The sequence below is a fragment of the Sus scrofa genome, chromosome 10 (assembly GCF_000003025.6).
Source record: "Sus scrofa isolate TJ Tabasco breed Duroc chromosome 10, Sscrofa11.1, whole genome shotgun sequence".
NCBI classification, from domain to species: domain Eukaryota; kingdom Metazoa; phylum Chordata; class Mammalia; order Artiodactyla; family Suidae; genus Sus; species Sus scrofa.
The window spans coordinates 7,831,165-7,851,668 of NC_010452.4; the positions used below are offsets into that span (position 1 = coordinate 7,831,165).

The 20,504-nt window shown below is 40.2% G+C and overlaps 1 protein-coding gene across 6 annotated transcripts in view; it reads left to right on the top strand.

Annotated features, from left to right (window-relative positions):
• The window catches only part of SPATA17 (spermatogenesis associated 17), a 323,445-nt gene that overhangs the window by 33,717 nt on the left and 269,224 nt on the right, over positions 1-20,504 (top strand). For 4 of the 6 annotated variants that reach the window (XR_002336102.1, XR_002336105.1, XM_021063977.1 and 1 more), the window contains 1 exon segment: positions 8,732-8,782. Coding sequence is in view for 2 of the 6 variants with exons in the window: in XM_021063977.1 (XP_020919636.1) it covers positions 8,732-8,782 (51 nt within the window). In the remaining 4 variants the exon portion in view is untranslated. 6 annotated transcript variants of the gene reach the window in all.

Sequence of the window (20,504 nt, forward strand, 5' to 3'; positions counted from 1 at the left end):
CTCTGTCTGGAATGCCCTTCTTTGCTCTGACTGGGCTCCCGTTGGCCTGAGTCCTTACCCATCCTTCAGGACCTGAAGACTAACCTTCTCCGATCTCCAGAGGGTGGGGGTAACGTGGCCAGAAGCTGCAGAGGTCTTAGGGTGCCTTCCTCACGCTTTGCTCCAGCAGCGTTGGTGTCACCGTGCGGTATTCCTTTAGTTCCATCTCTCACTTGATGGAAAGCTCCTGAATGGCAGTGACCCTTCTATTCATTCCATCTCAAACATATCACAGTAAATGTCTGTGAAAGCCTACAGAATTTTTTGCTAACTGGATAAACTGATAACTCAGGGGAGAAAAGTTGGAAGACTTCACTACCGGCAGCGTAGCAGGTGATTGATCTCAGTTTGTGCCAAAATCATCCCCTACCTTCTTCTTCCTCAGAGAATGATTCATCCCCAGCCCATTGATTTTTGGGCTCAGCCGTGTGTTGCGGGCTGTAGCCACAGGAAACTTGGCCCCAGGTAATGGGAGTGAGACATAAACTTTTTGTTTTGTAAGCTCCTAAGACAGCTCCCTTTTTATCTCCGCAAAGCTGGTTAATGGTTGTAATGACAACAAAGGCAGGGATGTTTGTAAGAAACCTTCTGAATGGGACACTCAGTGAGGCTTACGAAGAGATGTTGGAGCTTTCGGAGTTTGTGATGATGTTAGCACACCTCCCTGTGGTGGGGTCTTGTAAGGTGACTTTGATGTCTCCGCAGAGTTGTCTACACATATAATTACCTCCGGACAAAGGCCGGTTCAAGTGAACTTTGAGGTTAAGAGTCAGAGCTGGAGATAAAGGTCTCAGAGCCATCATTACAAGGTGGCAGGATTTTTCTACCTGATGGAGAAGAATCTGAACAGTAGAGCACAGGACCAAGAAGTGAGACTCGGGGAATGCTTTAGGTAGGGCTTGGCCTACCTAAAGAGGGATCATGGGTAGATCATAGAGAGAAAAGCAGAGGTACAATATCCCAGGAGAAAACTGCTAGAAAAGTTGGAGTTCTCCACAGTCTCAGGTGTGGCAAAGGAAGAGATAGAGGAAGAACCACATAACTTAGGGTAGTGTTTATGCAGCCCTGCTCTAAGAGTGCATTTGATATTAAACATAACGTAAACTGTGTAATGGTAAAATATAAAAAGAAAAGGAAATTAAAAAGGATACCAAGACGGGTGTTCCTGTTGCGGCGCAGTGAGTTAAGAACCTCACATAGTGTGAAATGTCAGAAGGCTTAGGATCTCTTTAGACAGGTTCTGTAGTTTCAGACAGCCTCCCTTAAAATTCTACTCTACCAGAATATTGCCATCCAGCTCTGAAACAATTCTCACCGTAACACCAGCTAGCTAATCCCGTCCTAAAGTGTTCCGTGTTCTCTGTTTTGCTCCTCTCACTCACCCAAGATAGCAGGGCCATCCGTTCCTTCGGTGATTTGACTCTTTTCTTACTTCCTGGATGGCCACTGTTTTTGTCTCGTGTTCAGCCTCCATTTCAAGTCTTCCTGCTGATTTTCATGCTGCCTCTCTGGCGTAAAACCCAAATGCGTCCAACTTAGAGGTCAAGGACTATTGGTTCACAACCTTGAAAATCTTCCCCGATCCATAGGATGTGCTCTGATGCTTCCTTTTTATCGGCAGTGGACCCTCTGGCCACCTGGTGTGTGTGCTCAGTGCACACAGGCTCCACCCTTTCTGAATTCCTGCTGACTTTTTATTGCAGCCTGCCCTTGCCATCGGATTTCACGTGGTCCTGCTGTGTTGGTACCCTCTTGTTTTCAACTGCATAATATTCTGTGTGGTTTGTCCTTACCACTCCCTGCTCTGTTTCATAAATGATGCAGCGAAAATAGTCATTTCCTTAGGTGATAGGACCAGAAGAACACTTAAATATTTCATCTGCCTCTTTCAGAATAGCAGCACTTTGAGCGTTACCCGAGTGAATTTGTCAGTATAACCCATATAGGACAGCTGTATACATCTTGATATCCTTTTTAAAAAAAAAATTTTTTTTTTTAGGGCTGCACCTGCAGCATATTGAGGTTCTGCAGCATATGGTTGAATCAGAGCTGCAGCTGCGACCTAAGCCACAGCCACAGCAATGCTGGATCTGTAGCCCACTGAGCGAGGCCAGGGTTCGAACCTGCATCCTCACAGGCACTGTGCTAGGTTCTTAACCCTGAGCCACAATGGGAACTCCCGCCTTGGCATCCCTTTCAGTTTCCTTTTCTTTTTTATGTTTTATCATTACATAGTTTACGTTGTGTTTAATAGCAAATGCACTGTTTTGTAACACCTCACTCTTAGAGCAGGGCAGCATAAACACTACCCTAATTTACATGATTCCTCCTCTATGCATTATTATCAAATGAATATACATATAACTATAGTTCTAAACAGCTCAAGGTTATGTGTTTCGATTGAGATTGTTCAGTGAGCAACATATATGGCAACCACATTAGCAGAACTTGATTAAAACTATTTGTTAAACTATATGGATAAAGTATATGATAGCCTGTAGTAGAACCATTTAATTTATAAAGATAATTCCCCTTTAAAAAACAAATTTTTTTCTTCGTGTTATAAAAACAGTATATTGCCGAAAAGGTTCACCATATTGATATACTGCTTCCCATTTTACTGTTCTTCTTACAGACTTTTCATATTTGATTAAAATTTGAAAGAGTAATTCAATGGAAAGACATGTTATGAACTTTAAATGGAACAAAGGTTACCATCTACTGTCAAATCCCGTTATGTGTTGTCATGATAAATACCAGCAGGTTTTTTTAATGGATAGTTAAGATTTGCTCATTATTTTTAAGGTGATGAGATTGACATGGTTGCTTGTACAGATGTTCTTATTTCTCTTCATTACAAGAATGAATGTTCCTTCTATAGCCCAATTCTTTTTATAAATTTCTTTACAGGGCTTCCAAATCAGTTATAAGTCGATCAGGCAGCATTTATCACCCTTTAGTGTTAAAGCAAGAAACTGAAACATAATATATTCTTCCCTCTCAGGATCTGGCATTTTAAATAAATACCAGAGACTAAATAATGTAAGATTTTTGACTTCCTAATGTTAATTTAAGACTTTATTAACATATTTTCATTACAATTATGTGAATTTAGATTTAGTTCACCTGCTTTTAAAGATTATATTAATGATAACTCTAAGAAATAATACAGTGGTTTTTAATTTGTGTGTGTATGGAAGAAGGTTATTTTTAAAATCAGCTGTTGATAATGACCAGATAGAGGGATATCAGTTGCCAGCAAACAAAGCCAAGCATGTGTACAGAAATACTCCTGATTATTTGATAATAAATCATCTTTATGATTATACTCAAAATTATGACATGAGGATGTCACTGATGTGGAAAATAACCAAGTCACAGGCTCCCTAGATCTGTTATCTATTTGTGCATGGCTTCCTGAGGTTCCACGGTCATCACTTTAATGCAGATACTTCCTCTCCATTGCCCAGTCTAGCAAATAAAGCCAGTTCATCTGGTCAAGTTTATATAGATGTACTACTCAAATTTATTTATCTATTTTTTTATTGATTTATTTATTTTTGTCTTTTTCCCTTTTCTAGGGCCACTCCCGAGACATATGGAGGTTCCCAGGCTAGGGGTCTAATGGGAACTGCAGCCATTGGCCTACACCAGAGCCACAGCAATGCCAGATGGCAGATCCGAGCCACCTCTGCAACCTACACCACAGCTCACAGCATTGCTAGATCTGTAGCCCACTGGGAGTGAGGCCAGGGATCGAACCTGCGTCCTCATGGATGCTAGTCATATTTGTTTCCATTGAGCCACGACGGGAACTCCTAAAATTTTCTGTTTTTGAAAATGATTGACCATTTGAAAATCAACTTTTCCTGGTTTCCTACCTAAATGCTGAACAACAAAGGAAAGATGAGTTCATTTATGTCATATTCATGTAGAAAAATATCCATGTAGCCCTTTTATATAAAAACGTATAAGGGAGGAACCTAAAACTGAGGAAGAGGACATACCTGTACTAGATCTTTCCGAACTAGGTAGAAAAGCCTTTAGTAGCAATGAAGCCCTCAGGGATTTAAGAGAGGAATTTGCAATCTGAGTTTAAGACTTGCGGTCTGGAACATGGCTGTGGGAAGAGGTCATCACTCTGACTGCGAAGGCAGGCAATTTGGAGATGAGGTAATTGTATTCTCCTTGAACTTGAAAGGTCAAGATAATGGCAAGAGTTGCAGGGAAGAGAAGGAGCTTTAGCTTGGTGTCAGAATGTTTGGAGCAGGTCAGGGGGCGGGGTGGAGGAGGGAAGAAGAGGGTCAGCTGAAGACCTGAGGTCGGATAAGAAAACCAACAAGAAAGAGCCTGATAGATGTGAAAAACCTAAGGGTCAGCCATGGGATTTTTTATCCTTTGGCTTTTTGTCCTGGTTGTTGTGGCTTTTAAAGCAGCGCTTCCCACTTGTGATGGAACTGATGGAGGCTAATGTGATCGAAAGAATGTGAATATATATATATAAAAGAGTGTATTGCCAAAAAGGTTACCATATTGATATACGCTTCCCATTTTACTGTTCTTCTTACAGACTTTTCATATTTGATTAAAATTTGAAAGAGTAACAATGGAAAGACATGTTATGAACTTTAAATGGAACAAAGGTTACCCGTCTACTGTCAAATCCCGTTATGTGTTGTCATGATAAATACCAGCAGGTTTTTTTAATGGAGATATATGTATATATGGCTGGGTCACTTTGCTAAAACAGCAGAAATTGACAGAACATGGTAAATCAACTATTATTAAAAAAATAACATCTTAAAGCAGTACTTCCTACTGGTTTGAAATGGTGTGAAAATACCCATTGGAGCCAAGAGAATGCCAGCTTCTTCTTCCAGCCTCTAGTACTTGAAATGGGGGAGAAAAGGTAGTTTCTCCTAGAAATGCTCACAAGAAAAATGGTCAAGAGGGGATATGGATGGCTAGAAAAGAATGATGAGACAGTTCAGGCAAGGGGAGTAGAAAAGCATGGACATGAAGAGGAAAATAGACTCATTTGATCAGATTGAGGTTGAAAGGAGCAGAGTGGGGAGAATCATCGGAGAACAAAATTGGGACCTGACTGTGGTGAACTTTGACTATCACCTGACCTTTAAGAGAGTGGTTCTCATTTACCCTCCGCCACCCCCACGTTGTAATTCACCCGATAGAGGGGTGAAAAGAGAAACTCAAATATGAGACTTACCCCCTCGGTAACCATGGTCCAATCCCATTGAATAGCAGCCCTGTCGAAAAGGTCCTCATGGGTATTAACCACTCAATGTTCTTAAAAGGACTGCATCTTCCAAAAAAATTGCAGCATCCTTCTAAAGATTGAGTCAGGTGACATGACAAAGTCTATGTAGCAAACACATCATCGATTTGGTTTCAAACGCTGTTTTCCTCCCAGGAATTCTTTCTTCCTTATCTCTTATAAATGCAACATATAGATTCTCTTTATCCTTCTCACCCTCTTTTCTTTCTCCCCCTCCCTCTTTCTTTCCCTTCCTTCACCTGTTCAGCAAACACTTGGGAAACCTCTATAATTGAACATTAGTTTTCATTACATTGAAACTATCATCTTTCATGCTTGATTTTCACTCCAGATCTTTAGTCTTCCTCAAATAGAACCCTTTGGTACCTTAATGATAAAATAGGAAATTAATATATAGTAAGGAAGGATTCAAGTCACATATGTGACCTACGCCAGAGCGCATGGCAGCACCAGATCCTTAACCCACTGTGTGAGGCCAGGGATTGAACCTGCATCCTCATGGACACTATGTTGGGTTCTTAACCTGCTGAGCCATAGCAGGAGCTCCTGAGTGAGTTAAAATTTAATTCCTCATGTAAACAGAGGGACAGATATTAATATAACAAATGATCATCACTGCTCAGAATGGAAATGTGGAGACAGATGAAATTTTATAAAATGTTAAATTTTGAATGTCTCTCATAGATAAGTGCCCAATCCACACTCACAAATGATTTTTTAGTGTATTTGAAAAACTGAGATATGAGTTCCCATTGTGGCTCAGCAGTAACGAATCTGACTAGTATCCGCGAGGATGAGTGTTCGATCCCTGGCCTCGCTCGATGGGTTAAGGCTCCAACATTGCTGTGAGTTGTGGTATAGATCTCAGACATGGTTCAGATCTGGCATTGCTGTGGCTGTGGTGTATAGGCTGGCAGCCGCAGCTCTGATTTGACCCCTAGCCTGGGAACTTCCATATGCTCTAAAAAGCTAAAAAAAAAAAAAAAACCTGAAGTGTACATCATACAAAATTTATCATTTTACCTATTTTTATCTGTACTATTCAGTGGCATTAAGCACACTGACAGTGTTACGCAGCCATCACCACTGCCCATCCATCAGCACTGTCCGTCTCCAAGACTTACCCGTCATCGTGGAGGAAAACTCTGTACCCACTATTAAAATAACTCTTCCCCCCTCCTTGTTGCTAGTGACCACTATTCTACTTTCTGTCTCTGAACTTTACTCCTCCAGGTGCCTCATGTAAGTGGAATTACGTAATATTTTTCTCACACATTTTGGTGGTACTTTCAGAAGCATCTGGGCTAGAAAATTGAGAATAAATGTAACGTCAGTCTGGGCTTCACGTGAGACTGATAACCTGGCATCAAAGTGCTTTTTCACCTTTTAACTAGAAAATTCAAAATTCTTAGGCTTAAACCTATGTCTCTCTTTCCACTTTGTTCACAATAAAATTTAACCTCTTATACATTGTAGAATTTTACTTACAGTGAAATGACAGAACTTTAGCCATGAAATGTGTGGTAATCTCATCCAAAATGACCATCAACTATGACCCAAGTACCTTAAATACTTTATCTCATTTTATTCATCACAACAACCCTGTGAAATGTGGGGTGCCCCATTTTCTAAGGTTATAAATCAAGACTGGGAGACTTCCAGTATTGTTCAAGCCACACAGCTAGTAAGAGCAACATCAGGATTTGAACCCAGGTCTGTGTCTTGAAAGCTCACTAACATTCCCTGCTACTGAGCAGTAGGAGAAAAGATAAGAAATAATATCTTTTCTGAACCCAACTTCCTCAAATATATAATTTCCAGTGTGTTTCTTCTGTATAAAACTATGTAGTAGTGATATGTGCCTTGGTATGACTTGAGGAAATAGGATTCTTGAGTAAATACGTTATTTATTTATTTTCAAAATTTTGTTGGAGTACTGTTGACTTAGAAAGTTGTATTAGTTTCATGTGTACAACAAGGCCAATCGGTTATAGATGAACATCTCACACACACTCACACACACACACACACACACGTAAATACCCATTCTTTTTCCTCCTCTAGATTGTCGAGTAGATTTCCCTGTGCTCTACAGCAGGTCCTTGCTGTTATCTGTTCACCAGTTACCCCACTCTATCCTCAGTAGTGTCTATATTTTAAATTCACCTCCACACCAAGAATTATGCCTTGCTTGCTCTAACGAAGAAAGAGAATTTAAAATGAAGCAACATCATTGTGTTCATCTGGAAACAACATATTGCAGCCAACTGTTTCTTAATTGCTCAGACTGTTGATAAATAACCCAGCCCGCTGCTCTCCACAGACAATTTGCTTTGGATCAGATCAGGCAATTCAAACAATACTAATTATAGTGAAACCCCTTTATATGAATTCCTATTTGTCGAAGGGAAGAAAACCCCTGTAATAAAAGGTTAAGGCACTTATCTGTGATTTTTGCTGAAAGATAACAACCATTACCTAGGCTTGGGTTATATTAGCCAGATGAGTTTTGATTGAATAAAAATGGATAAAGTTGAATTTTGTGTGGAAAAAATCTGTATTTCAGTGTTGATCGTACTGTCATGAGTTATGTTAATTTTATCTTTTTAATTGAAAGAACAGATGTGGATGTTGTATGGAAAGCAGTATTTTCACTGAAATAAGCTATGTTGCTAAATGATTATTCACTGTCACAGAGATTTGTCTATTAATAGGCAAGTGTGTCTCTACTAGACAGAAATCAAGACTTTAGGAAGTCTTCATTATATCAGGGGATTTGCTGTAACGTGATATCATTGTATTTATGATTTGTATGGTGTTAAAATGAATATTAAATGAAACAAAATTCCCCAGGATTACTCAGGAGGCAGCTAAGTACATAACATTTTTGTACAGATGGTTGAAGGCCCCATTTTGCTCCATCACTGCATCCATATCCTTGAACGATTTCGACTGAAGACAGCATTTCTTTGAATTTTTCATTAACCCAGACGTCTTGAAATATGAATTCCTTTTATGTTTCTGTGAGTTTTGGCTAAAAGAACCCCAGTGAATAAATCATACAATACTACGTGTCACCAGCACTTGTGAATATTTCTGCTTTGTTATTCTATTCTCAGTAGAGCACCATTGATTATCAAACTCAGCGGAGAGTATTTTATCATCATACATCTCCATTAGCTCCTGGTTTGACTACCATAGATTTTTCTGGTTAAGCCTGCATTATGTATTAGGAAACCCATCTCTTCAATACAAAGTTTGATTTCATTTTTCTAAGCCTAGAACTCTTATTATGTATTATGTATAAAGATTCTTATCTTTTATATGTAAAAACAGGCTGCACTGTCTTTGTGTAAAACTGAAATATATGCCATCTTTTTTTTTCTTGATTCACAGTTAGCATATTACACTATGAAGATGAATCTCTACAATGCAATGGCTGTCAGGGTAAATATTTCTTCACTTGTTAAACAAATGAAAAGTCAATTGTGCCCTGAATTCGCTTTTAATAAAATGAGCAAACCAGAATAATGCAAATTTGATTGATATGCTAATGGTAAAGAGAGAAAAGAGTACATAGTTAAAAAGTTAGTTATATTAAATAGTCTTGGCAGGATTAAAAATTAGAGTAAAATGTAAAACATGTAATTATCAATGCTTATGTTTTAGAATGTTAAATATCTCGGAGCCATGACTAGAGAAAGACTGTAAATATTAATGAAGCAATGTATTCGTTTCCATATGTCACACAGAATATTGTGATAAATAGATGAACATGGTTCTGGAATATAAGATTCCTGCCCAATACAAATCAATTAGAAATTATTCATATGATTTAACAGTAATAAAGTCAGTTTCCAGCTTAGAAGCTTTATTCCTATCATTTCTGTGTTCATTTTTATGTGTTATTTGCCTAATAGGAAGCTGAATTTAGTGCTTATGAGGCTTCCTTGGTTTCTGCACAGAGTTTGGGAATAGCCACAACAAAAGTATTATTTCTTTTGTATCAGACAATGCGGTTTTAGCTTGTGCGGAACTCTTATAAATGGGGAGCTTAAGTGAATTTCATTCATATCCTTAAAACCTGTGTTGCCTAATTATATTTTCTTTCATTAATCGATGGGTTCTTGCTTCTGCTAATAACAAATTTGATCTCGGGTGAAGCAAGGGAATGAAAGATCTTTTGAGAGTCCTGTGCTGAACTGAGGCAGCAATTAACATTATTTTGATGAGGTCTGCTTTGGGAAGGGGCTTTCCCCTTCAGGTGTGAGCTTGTGGGGGCCCCGCCCACCATGACCCCCCCCCCATTCTTCTCTCCACCTCCCTGGGCTTCTGCAGTTTAAGGGGAAAAAAGGAGAGGAAGAAGTGGATCTTTTTTGCTTCTCTTCCTAAGCCAGATACAGATACTCCAGGCGCACTGGGCTATCTTTACCTCTCTTAGAAATATAATAATGTAATAATTTGGTTTTCCTCTTTTAATGGAAATGCTTGGGCCAGGGAATTTAAGAGATTCTGAGTCTCTGCACAGCTCTGCCAAAGACTTAACCTCTGAACCTAAAACAGTGTTAGATTTTTTTCTTTCCTGCATACCCCTTGTCAGATAGGTCTACAAAGTGCAAAGCAATAGAGAACCTTAAGCAGTTGATGACCAAAGGCTTAGATGTCCCCACTGGTCACCAGGGGAGGTTGAGGCACAGGAGTCAGGGTTGAAAGAAGTGCATTCTCTGGTGTGTGATTTAGTCCCACATTCTGTGTTGAGTTCTGATCTGGCTTGAATCATTACGATTCCTTTTACCTTGACTACCCATCTCTAAGTGGTCCACGTCACTCCAAGCCACTCGGAAGGCAATCGTTTTTGACTTATCCCAACATCCTACAAAAAGCCGCATTTCCTAATGTTACCAAACTAAGCTGCGGTCCACTTGCCTGAACGCTGTAAAGGCAATCTACTGACACCAGGTCGTGGTGAAGGACAGCGCAGCTTTTGTTGCAGCCCCCAAACAGGTAGCTAGTCCTTAAAAGGTCTGAGCTCCCCAAAGGCTTTCAGGGAAAGGTTTTTAAAGACAGGGTAGGGGGTGGGAGTTGAGTGACGTGTGGTCAGCTGGTAGACAGTCTTCTGACGGGTTGATGGTGAGGTGACAGGGAGTCAACATCATCCATCTTCTGGTTCCCGCCAGTTTGGGATCCACGCGCTTGTGGGCAGTGTATAGTTATCTTCTCCCACCTGGCGCAGGCTTCAGTATCTGCAGAACATCTCAAAGGACATGACTCAGAATATGATCTATAGTCCTTGAGAAGAATCTAAAGTCCTTGACTTTGTTTAATGATTGAACTACCATTATTTTGTCTCGCTCAACTGTTTTCCTTTCTCTCTGCGTTTTCTCACTTCTCTGATGAAATTTACTCTTAGGAATCTGGGGAAGGCCTAGAGGCTAAAGGTTTCCTGCAGACAAGAGGCAGGAGGCAGACATGGGGCTTGAGGTCTGATCCCAGAACTCCCCATAGGATCCTATTCGGTTACCCCTAAGAGCCTTGCCCAGGGTCCCCTTATCTTCAATGCATGAACATCAGTGGACAATTGGAACTGTGCCTCAGTCCTGTGATCCTAGAGAACAGCGGTTTCACCACCCTCCCACCCTCCCCGCCCCATTCTTTTGTGTTTCGGAAACAGCTTCCTGCCAAAAACCCACCCTTTCTCAAATGACTTAGGTAAGAGGCACAGATGGCTCCTTGTGTAGCTATGACAAGGCCAGACACAACCCCCCAGAGTCCCATTCTTCACCTCACAAATGATGAGCTGAACTGCTTGTCTCCATCCATCAACTGGGAAAAACATGCTCATTAACCAGACTGTGCTTAAGCGTGTCTCCTCTCCCCGAGCCCCAGAACTTTAGGCTGCCTGTGGCATCTCCTTGGCACCTCCTCCTAGAATGGACCAGCTCCAGGGTAACACATACTCTGAGCTGCTGGCTGATCATGCTGCCTTTCATCCCGCTTCCCCATTTCAGTTTCTTTCCAACCTGTCACACCTTCCTATAAAAGCAACCCTCTTTTTGGCTAATATTTGGCATGTTTGCAAATCTTATGATCAAAGGTTCTCTGTATCGCAATAGTTCTCCTCCATCTCCTGCAGGAGTCCTTCACCCCCTCTTTCTTGCAATGACTCTTTCAAATCAGATCTCTCCTTGCTGTGTCCAGGTTTGTTTTTTATTTGACACATTCCAGGAGAGAAGAGTAGAGGTGGGGATACAGTGGTCGTTAAAATGAGGGGCAGGAAGGCTTGACCATTACTAGAGGTTGAAATGATCCACCGCAGACACTCACCAATTTGTGTGAGGCTCTGTGGAGCATGCAAGTACTTCTGTGGGAAATTTATCATAGAAACACTTTGCTAACAGACAGGTTTGAAGACTTCCTCCAGAGTTTTGGATAAGTTAATTGGGTAACTTGGTAATGGGGATTTGGGAAAGAGGCTTGTTTCCATAAAGGCTACAATGTGATTGCCTAATGAAGACTAATTTTTAGCATTGGTTGATGACGTGACCAGAGCTGAACTTCTTTGTAAGTGGACTTGGACAAATCTATTTATCTTTTTTTCTTCTTCTTCTTCTTTGGCCAGCCCATGGCATATGGAGCTCCTTGGCCAGGGGTCAGATCCGAGCTTCAGTTGCCATGCCAATGCTGGCCCAGGAACTGAACCTGTGTCCTGGTGCTGCAGAGACTCTCTGATCCCGTTGTTCCACAGAGAGAACTCCAACAAATTTGTTTGTAAGTGGATGTTTTGCAAGGTGATGCTCTGAAAATTCTGCTCTCTGCCAGCATGAGAGGCTGAAGAGATCAGTGCATGGTCCATATACCTTCACGCTGTACACATCTGAAGATTACAACCCTAATGAGATACAGCAGCTGAATAATATCTCTAATTCTGCCTTTTCGGTTCATAAGCTACCAAGTTACTTTTTCAAAAGAACTACCCTTTAAATGATTTAAGTATGGGTGGCTGTGAGTGTACAAAAGGAAGAATTTCTAAGACTAACAGATAACTACACCAAAAATCTATATGACCAGTAATATTCAGACAGATTTATTTTTATATATGCACCTTGCTTTTCCCCTTATACTAATATAATCGCAAGTATCTATTTGACTGGCGACACCTAGAATAACATTATATTCAGTTGTCAAAGAGGCTAATGGAGCATTTCTGAAAAGAGAAGGAATTTTAAAATATCATTTTTAGCTTATCCATTCCTAAATAGATGTAACTTTTTTATAGCGAAGAATAAATTATGTGACTGTTTAATACAATAGATATTCATATCCTGACTTGCTGCATTTATTTTTTAAAGAGTCACCTTTATAATCACCCTACCCATGTACGATTGATCACTCTTTTTTTATGTCTCTATTTTACCATCAATGTACTTCTGACATAGAACCTGCAGCATTTTATTATCCTTACCAATTTACATGCCTAATCCACCCACCACACCTGTAAGTCCCTCAGGGCCCAGATCCTATCTTCCTATTCTTTGTATCTACAAGTCCTGGCTCGTAGTAGGTGGTTAAATAAATTTCCCTGAATAAATCGAGAATGTTAGCTCACTCTTTTTTAAACAAGGAGTAAAAAAAAGTTATTTATTTTTTGCCTGTGCCTGTGGCAAGCCAAAGTCCCTGGGCCAGGGATTGAGCCCACACCACAGCAGTGACCAGAGCCACAGCAGTAACAATGATGAATCCTTGAACCACTAGGCCACCAGGGAACTCGTATATCATCTTTGTCTAATCCCCTTCGTGGCCTTGTTGGAAATTTCTTAAGCCTTTGCGAGGATATCTTTGAGGCTTTTTTGAATGCCTGGCAGGGCCATGTGGTGTGGACAAACTGGATATGGGAAGGTGATGTTTGGTCAGTGATGTTCCCATGTGAATGGGAGACCCTACAAGCTTTGGGACTTTGCAAAGTGTTATAACATGTACAGGCTTGGAAGAGGCTTGCTGTGATACAAGATGCTGTCAGAACCCACACTATAACCTGTGCAAAAGCCCTGCTACTGCTTTGCTGTTAGCCTAGTGACAGTCAATTAATACAGCAATGAATGGCTCAGTAAATTTTTATCTTAGCTTCTGGGGCCCTGTTCCTCCTGTGTCTCTGTGTGACATTTTATTGCCTTTTTAGTCTTTAATTTGAATTTTCTCCAGATTAGGGCTTTGCTTTTCCTCCAGCACCGGGGCTGCTCCCTTGTGGCTCTCATTTAAATGTGGACCTCAATTTCTCTTCTTCTCTTGCTCTTTGAACAGCTCTTAGTATCTTATACAAATGTCTTGAGTTGATTCATTCACTCAACTTCTCTCTCTCCCTGTCTTATCTAGATGTATGATTGTCTATCTTTTTACAGCCTCGTGTAGAACTGACCCTCCATTTCTGATGCTGGTGAGCACCTGTCTAAATACTTGGGCATTACCTCACACCCTCTAAACACGGCACCTGGAGAGTCAGCTTCCTAACAACTATATAAAGGTGAAAGTCAGAATTACTTGAAGTATAGAAGGCCCATTTAAAAATATCCCCAAGGGAGTTCCCGTCATGGCTCAGTGGTTAACGAATCCACCAGGGAACCATGAGGTTGCAGGTTCGATCCCTGGCCTTGCTCAGTAGGTTAAGGATCCAGGGTTGCCATGAGCTGTGTGGTGTAGGTCGCGGAGGTGGCTCAGATCCCTTGTTGCTGTGGCTCTAGCATGGGCCGGTGGCTACAGCTCCGATTAGACCCCTAACCTGGGAACCTCCATATGCCACAGGAGAGGCCCTAGAAAAGGCAAAAAGATGAAAATAAGAATAAAAATAAAAATATCCCTAGGTAGCAAAAAAAAGTACAGTTTAGTGGAATTATGTCATCCATCCAAAGGTCTTTTACTCATTCTTTTTCCCCAGTACTTTGATTCATAATTCTTAACAGTTAGTATCTTTATTTTCTTTATGGCCTTTGTTTACTGGCTGACCCCATCTGGGGTGAAACCCATTGTATGAAGTGGCACAGATCTTATGCCTAATTCTTCCATTTCTAGGGATGGATCCATCCAGACTCAACTGTGTGTTTATGGTCCCCATTTCACCAGTAGAATGGTTCCAGATGCTCACACTTATTCCTGAGCATGAATAATTATAGCTGGTAGATACCTGAGTATACCTTAATCAAACCAGCTGCCAGTGAGAGCTCTCTGTCTCTGAGGCATATATGCAAGAACATGATTGCAATGCCACGTGTTCCCCAATCTCGGTAATTCAGAACCACTAGTAAATAATAATAACAAGAGCTAGCTATCGCATAGCCGTTACCACTTTTTAGGCACCATTCTAAATATTTTCAATATTTTAACTATTCCCTGCCATCCTCATGACCATCCCTCTGAGGTGTAGGCATCATGATGATTCCAATTTGAAAGATGAGAAAAAGGAACCACAGAAAGATATTTTGCCCAAGGTCACCTTGCTAGTAAGTGACAGTGTTAGGAATTGAACCCAGGAAGTCTCGTACCCACGTTCCTGTTATTTCTGGTCACCGGTGGTCTTGCCTTTACTTGTGGTCTTCTCCTTTCTTCAAGAACCTGGGTGAGAGCAACCATATGAACCCTGGACCAAGCTGTAGGGAAGTTTTATTCCTCACACTGGTTTTCTTGGTAAACTGACCCCATGGCCCTGGTAATTCATGAGCATTCTTACTGGCAGTACATTTCTTACTTTTGTATTCATTCATTCCTTTTCCCCCTCCTGTTTGCCCCCCCCCCACTTCCTCCTCCCTATCCTCCCTCCCTCCAGGGAATTCTAAAGTTAATGTCAATTAGCAGCTCAGTGCCCATGCTTCCCCTTCTAGGCAGAATGGGATGGCTGGGGATGAAGAACCGCACCTTCTAAATGAACATTCAAGCTGTCCTCTTCACCTGTTGCTCTTGTTAGCATCAGGATGTGTCACCCATCTTCACCTCACATAAAACACCATTCTTGCTACAATTTTAAATGGATCTTTGTGTAGGACATAGCAAACAATAAAAGAGAATCTGTCGGCGTTCTCTTGTGGCGCAGCTGGCTAAGGATCTGCCGATGTCGCTGCAGCAGCTGAGGTTGCTGCTGTGCCATGGGTTCGATCCCTGGCCTGGAAACTTCCACATGCCCTGGGCACCACCAAAAACAACAACCAAAAATAAATAAATAAATAAATAAATAATAAAAGAGAAAGAGACAATCTGTCATTTCTTTCCTGTTTGGAGTCAAAGGTGAAGAGCCCATAGAATTTTGTGACCCAGAGATCTGAATTCAATTGTAATTGGAGCCTCTACCATGCCTGTTTTGCACCCTGAAACATTCATGGAAAAAAAAGGGATGTCCAACTTCATTAAACCTTTAGAAGCTCCACAAAATTGTTACTAGGACTGCTGTTTTCTCAACTGCAGATCCCTCTCTTTGTACACGAACCCTTAGAATATGCTAGTCTTCAATAAATTCAATTTAATGAGGCTCTATAATCCGGCACAGACTTTGGAAGTTAACAGAGGTAAACTCTCTGAGAATCACTGACTCCTCGTAATGCCTTTGGAAAGCCTCCTTTGGGTCATCTCGTAGGTCATGGGTCTTCATTTGTACGCCTGTCCCAAGACAACTGGAATAGTATCACATGAATGCAGATTTCAAGAAGTGCTCAGGTGTAGTGTCTTGGCACTGTCTCTTAAAAAGTATGTTCCATCAAACATTTCCCTCTCATTCTTAAAGATCCATGAAGAATATGAAATGGTAATAATCTAAAACTTACAGAGTTTTAAAGAGCTGTAGATGTAATCGATTGTTTCAGGTTGAATTGCTTTCACCCTGGCAAACTTGTTCATGTTATTGATCAGTCGCATATACTGACTTAATGGTATTCTGCTGGAACCACGAGAGTCTCAGCTATTCCTTTGTTATTGAAATTATTTCGAATGATCTAACTTGAAATTAGTGCCCCGATGCATTTTAGTTCAGATAGAAAACCTCACTTTCTGGAATTCCCGTCGTGGCTCAGTAGTTAATGAACCCGACTAGTATCCATGAGGACGCGGGTTCGATCCCTGGTCTTGCTCAGTGGATTAAGGATCCGGCATTGCCATGAGCTATGGTGTAGGTCACAGACGCAGCTTGGAGCCTGTGTTGCTGTGGCTGTGGTGTAGGCTGGCATCTGTGGCTCCAGTTTGACCCCTAGCTTGGGAACCTCCTATGCCACAGGTAGAGCTAAAAAGATAAAAAGAGAGAGAGAGAGTTCCTCACTTTAAGGAAAACAAGAACTGTAATAACAAGAGGACCATCAGACTGAAAGATCACTTAAAAAAAAAAAAAACCCTATTTTCAAAATAAGCATAACTTCATTGGCTCTTTCCTCTTAGAACTCTAGATTTATGTAGTAAAACATATTATTTACGAATATCAATCTAACGCAAAGCATCAACTTACCATTTTCTTTTGTTTCCCACGTGTAGCTAAAGTATGAAAAATATAATAAAAGATTGTATTGTGGCTTAAATTTAAAATGCTTAAATATGTGTCAGGTATATATGGACCTGTCTCAGTCCCCTAACCTATTTATAAATGTGTTTTCATATTTAAAATATAGTGACTCCAAAATTAAAGATAAATAGGTAAAATAATTCAGGAAAAAAATACTTCTGTTCTCTTGTATACTAGATGTTATGTTGGTTCTAGGAATACAAAATGAGTAAGACACAGTCTAATTCAGACGGAAGTTATCCCCAAATGTCAACCTAAAGAATGGGGGTGCATGGAACCCTCTAGATAAGTCCTAGCTTTTGCAGGATGACAGGCAGATATCACCATGTTAAAGATTATTTCTTCTCTCCTTCTACTTCTAGGACCAATATTTTTGTGAAATAATTAAAGAAATATATAGGGAAAGGAGGTATAAAGTCCGGCAGAGTAAGGAAACAATATTAAAGAGAAGTAATTTCATAGGGAATAATCATCCAAACTCTTCAGCTAAATAAAAATATCTAGTTAAAAAATATACATCTGATTTAAAAATGTGTGTGTGTGTGTGTGTGTGAGACATGATAATGCAGTGATACTGAGAATGAAAACTTTTTTTTAATTTGTCTTTTCTAGGGCTGCATACCCGGCATATGGAAGTTCCCAGGCTAGGGGTCTAATCAGAGCTGTAGCCACTGGCCTACACCACAGCCACAGCAATGCCCGATCCAAGCCACATCTGCAACCTGCACCACAGGTCACGGCAATGCCAGATCCTTAACCCACTGAGTGAGGCCAGGGATCAAACCCACAACCTCACGGTTCCTAATTGGATTCGTTAACCAGTGAGCTACGACAGGAACTCCTAAAAACTTTGATATTACTGTTTTTAAACACCCTATCTTTGAAAATTTAGTAAACCTGCTTTTCTCTGCTCACTGTATAGTCTTCTAGAATGTTGAACATTCTAATAAGTAAAAGTATAATTATGAACAAGAGTCGTATTTTTATGGTCTCATATACATTTAGATCATTAGTCCTAGGTAGGTTATTATCAGTGAATTTGTCTTTCATGGTTGATTTCAATTTTAGCGATGAAATTTTTTTTTCTCTCTTTTCATAATATTAAGATTACTATGAATTTTGAGGAACAATAATAAACCCAGTGGAGGGAGAATCTTTTCTCTGAACAGATGGCTTTTGATATATCAAGGTTTTGCCATTTATTTTAGTGCTTAAAATAAACATTATTTATAAGACCACTTACATTTTGATATTACTTAATGAGGAATATGCATCATTGATTTGACTAGCTTAAGAGGTCATTTAGAACTTGCCCGTTAACAAGCTGTAATCTGCTGAGCCCACAATGACTTTGTTTAAAATTATCTGTTCAGAGCTGATCAATGACAATAATTGTTTTATACCAATCACTTCTGAAAGTGGGTAATTACTTTGAAGGACATGAATACTCGCTTTTTTATTTTTTTATTTTTATTTTTTTGAAGTCATAACCCACTCACCTTGACATGAATAAGATTGTTGTTGTCAGAAGTCATCTTTCAGAGTTCCTGTCTTGGCACAGCGGAAACAAATCTGACTAGGAACCATGAGGTTGCGGGTTTGACCTCTGGTCTCGCTCGGTGGGTTAAGGATTGGGCATTGCTGCGAGCTGTGGTGTAGGTCGCAGATGCGGCTCAGATCTGGGAATCAGAGACAAATCAATATCAGTAATGGCTGAGGCTTTTCCTAAACCGAAAGAAAACATAAGTCATAAAATTAAAGCAGAATATCAGATATAAAGCACTACAGATTTTTAAAAATCTTAGATACATTGTGGTAAAATAATTAAAAATCAAAGAAGTGAGGAAAAATTTAAAGGTATTGGACAACTTGCTTCAAAACATTAGTAGTTCTCGTGATGGTGCAATGGAAACAAACCCTACTTAGGAACCACGAGGTTGTGGGTTCAATCCCTGGCCTCGCTCAGTGAGTTAAGAATCTGGCATTGCAGTGAGCTGTGATGTAGGTTGCAGATGTGGTTTGGATCCCACGTTGCTGTGGCTGTTGTGTAGGCTGGCAGCTACAGCTCCGATTTGACCCCTAGCCTGGGAACCCCCATATGCCTCAGGTGCAGCCCTAAAAAGACAAAAAAAAAGTCATCTTTTATCTTAAATGTACTTTAAAAAACAAAACAAAATACTACTGGGATATCAACAGGAAATTTAGCAAAATTTAAGATGCCATTTGTTCCTATAATGGGAAGTATCATTGAATGCCAGTCATAGTGTATCTTACATCAATCAGATCTTGGTTAAACTGAGTTCCCTATAATCTAAGAAAATGGTGTCTTTTAAATTAAAAAGAGTGCACATCCCTCTTTCTCTTTATATGTCCGTGAGCTGTTTTAGTGGAAGAGCCTGAGCTTTGGAAGGAGACAGTTGGATTTGTATCTTGACTCTGTCATTTACTCTTTTACTGGTTTTGCTGTGACCCCAAGCGAAGTACTTAACCTCAGTTTCTTCATTTTTAGCATGGAGATCACGCCCTGTTTACAAGGTTACCCCGAGAATTAAAGGAGTTGGCAGTTCGCATAATGCCTGGACATTCATGGGTCTCTGTGAGTTCTTAGACTCTTTCCTTCCCTGGACGGCGGCATCTTCACCCACTCAAATGCCCGGTTTCTTCCAGCTCTTTTTACTCACTCGCCTCTGACACAGCCATTTGAAGCCTGACTGATTATACTTTAGTAGGGATAAGTTTTAATTTACCTTAACCATCACTTATGTATTGTGAGTGCTAATACCCAGTTGTGAATACCAGGATTTGTCTTGGAAAGGAATTGTAGCATGCACTTGGGTAGATGCCTAGGGAGTAAGGTGTTAAAAGATTCTCTGAGAGCACAATTGTGGACTCCCTGGGTGGGGTTGATGCTGTTTCCAGTAGCTGCTCAGTTCAGAGTGGGAAGGGGCCCATGCCTGGTTTCTCTTAGTTCCCTTCGTGTGAGCACAGATTTTTCAGCCAATTTCAGATGTTGCCCCTTCAGCTTTTCTCAAAGTGGGCACACCCACTACTCTGCTATGACCTAATCGTAAACCACCATCTTCCCTCTTTCCTCAGTGCTCCAGCTTGCGTCTTTTGTTTTCTGACACATTTAATCTTATTTTATTTAGAATTTAACAGTGTGTTCATAAATGGGTAGTCCATCTCTTAACCTTATTTGGTATCGTAAATATTTTCCCATGCTTCCTGAGTCACTTCTATTGTTGATGATGGATTTTCTGTCAGTACTTTTGTTTACAAGTGTTCTTGTCTTTAAAACAATTATTACTGTATAAGCAATAAAAGTAAGCTGAGACAAGTGAAGCCATTCCACCAGCCATTCAACCTTAGGCATTTATTTAACCTAAGTGTCAATTTCCCTTTCTATCAAGGAAGGCTAATATAATCTCTACCTCAGAATGATACTGTAATGATTATATTAAATAAGCCAGGAAAGTAGTCATTATTTGCATGTATGATTTATATATGTATTCATATTCCAACTGATTATTCAGAAAGGGGTTTTTATATCAATTTGCCACCCATAACATGATTTTGGTTGAATTAGAGGGAGATAATTTCTAAATTGAGTATAGAACTTTAGAAAAATTAATTTTTCTTTAG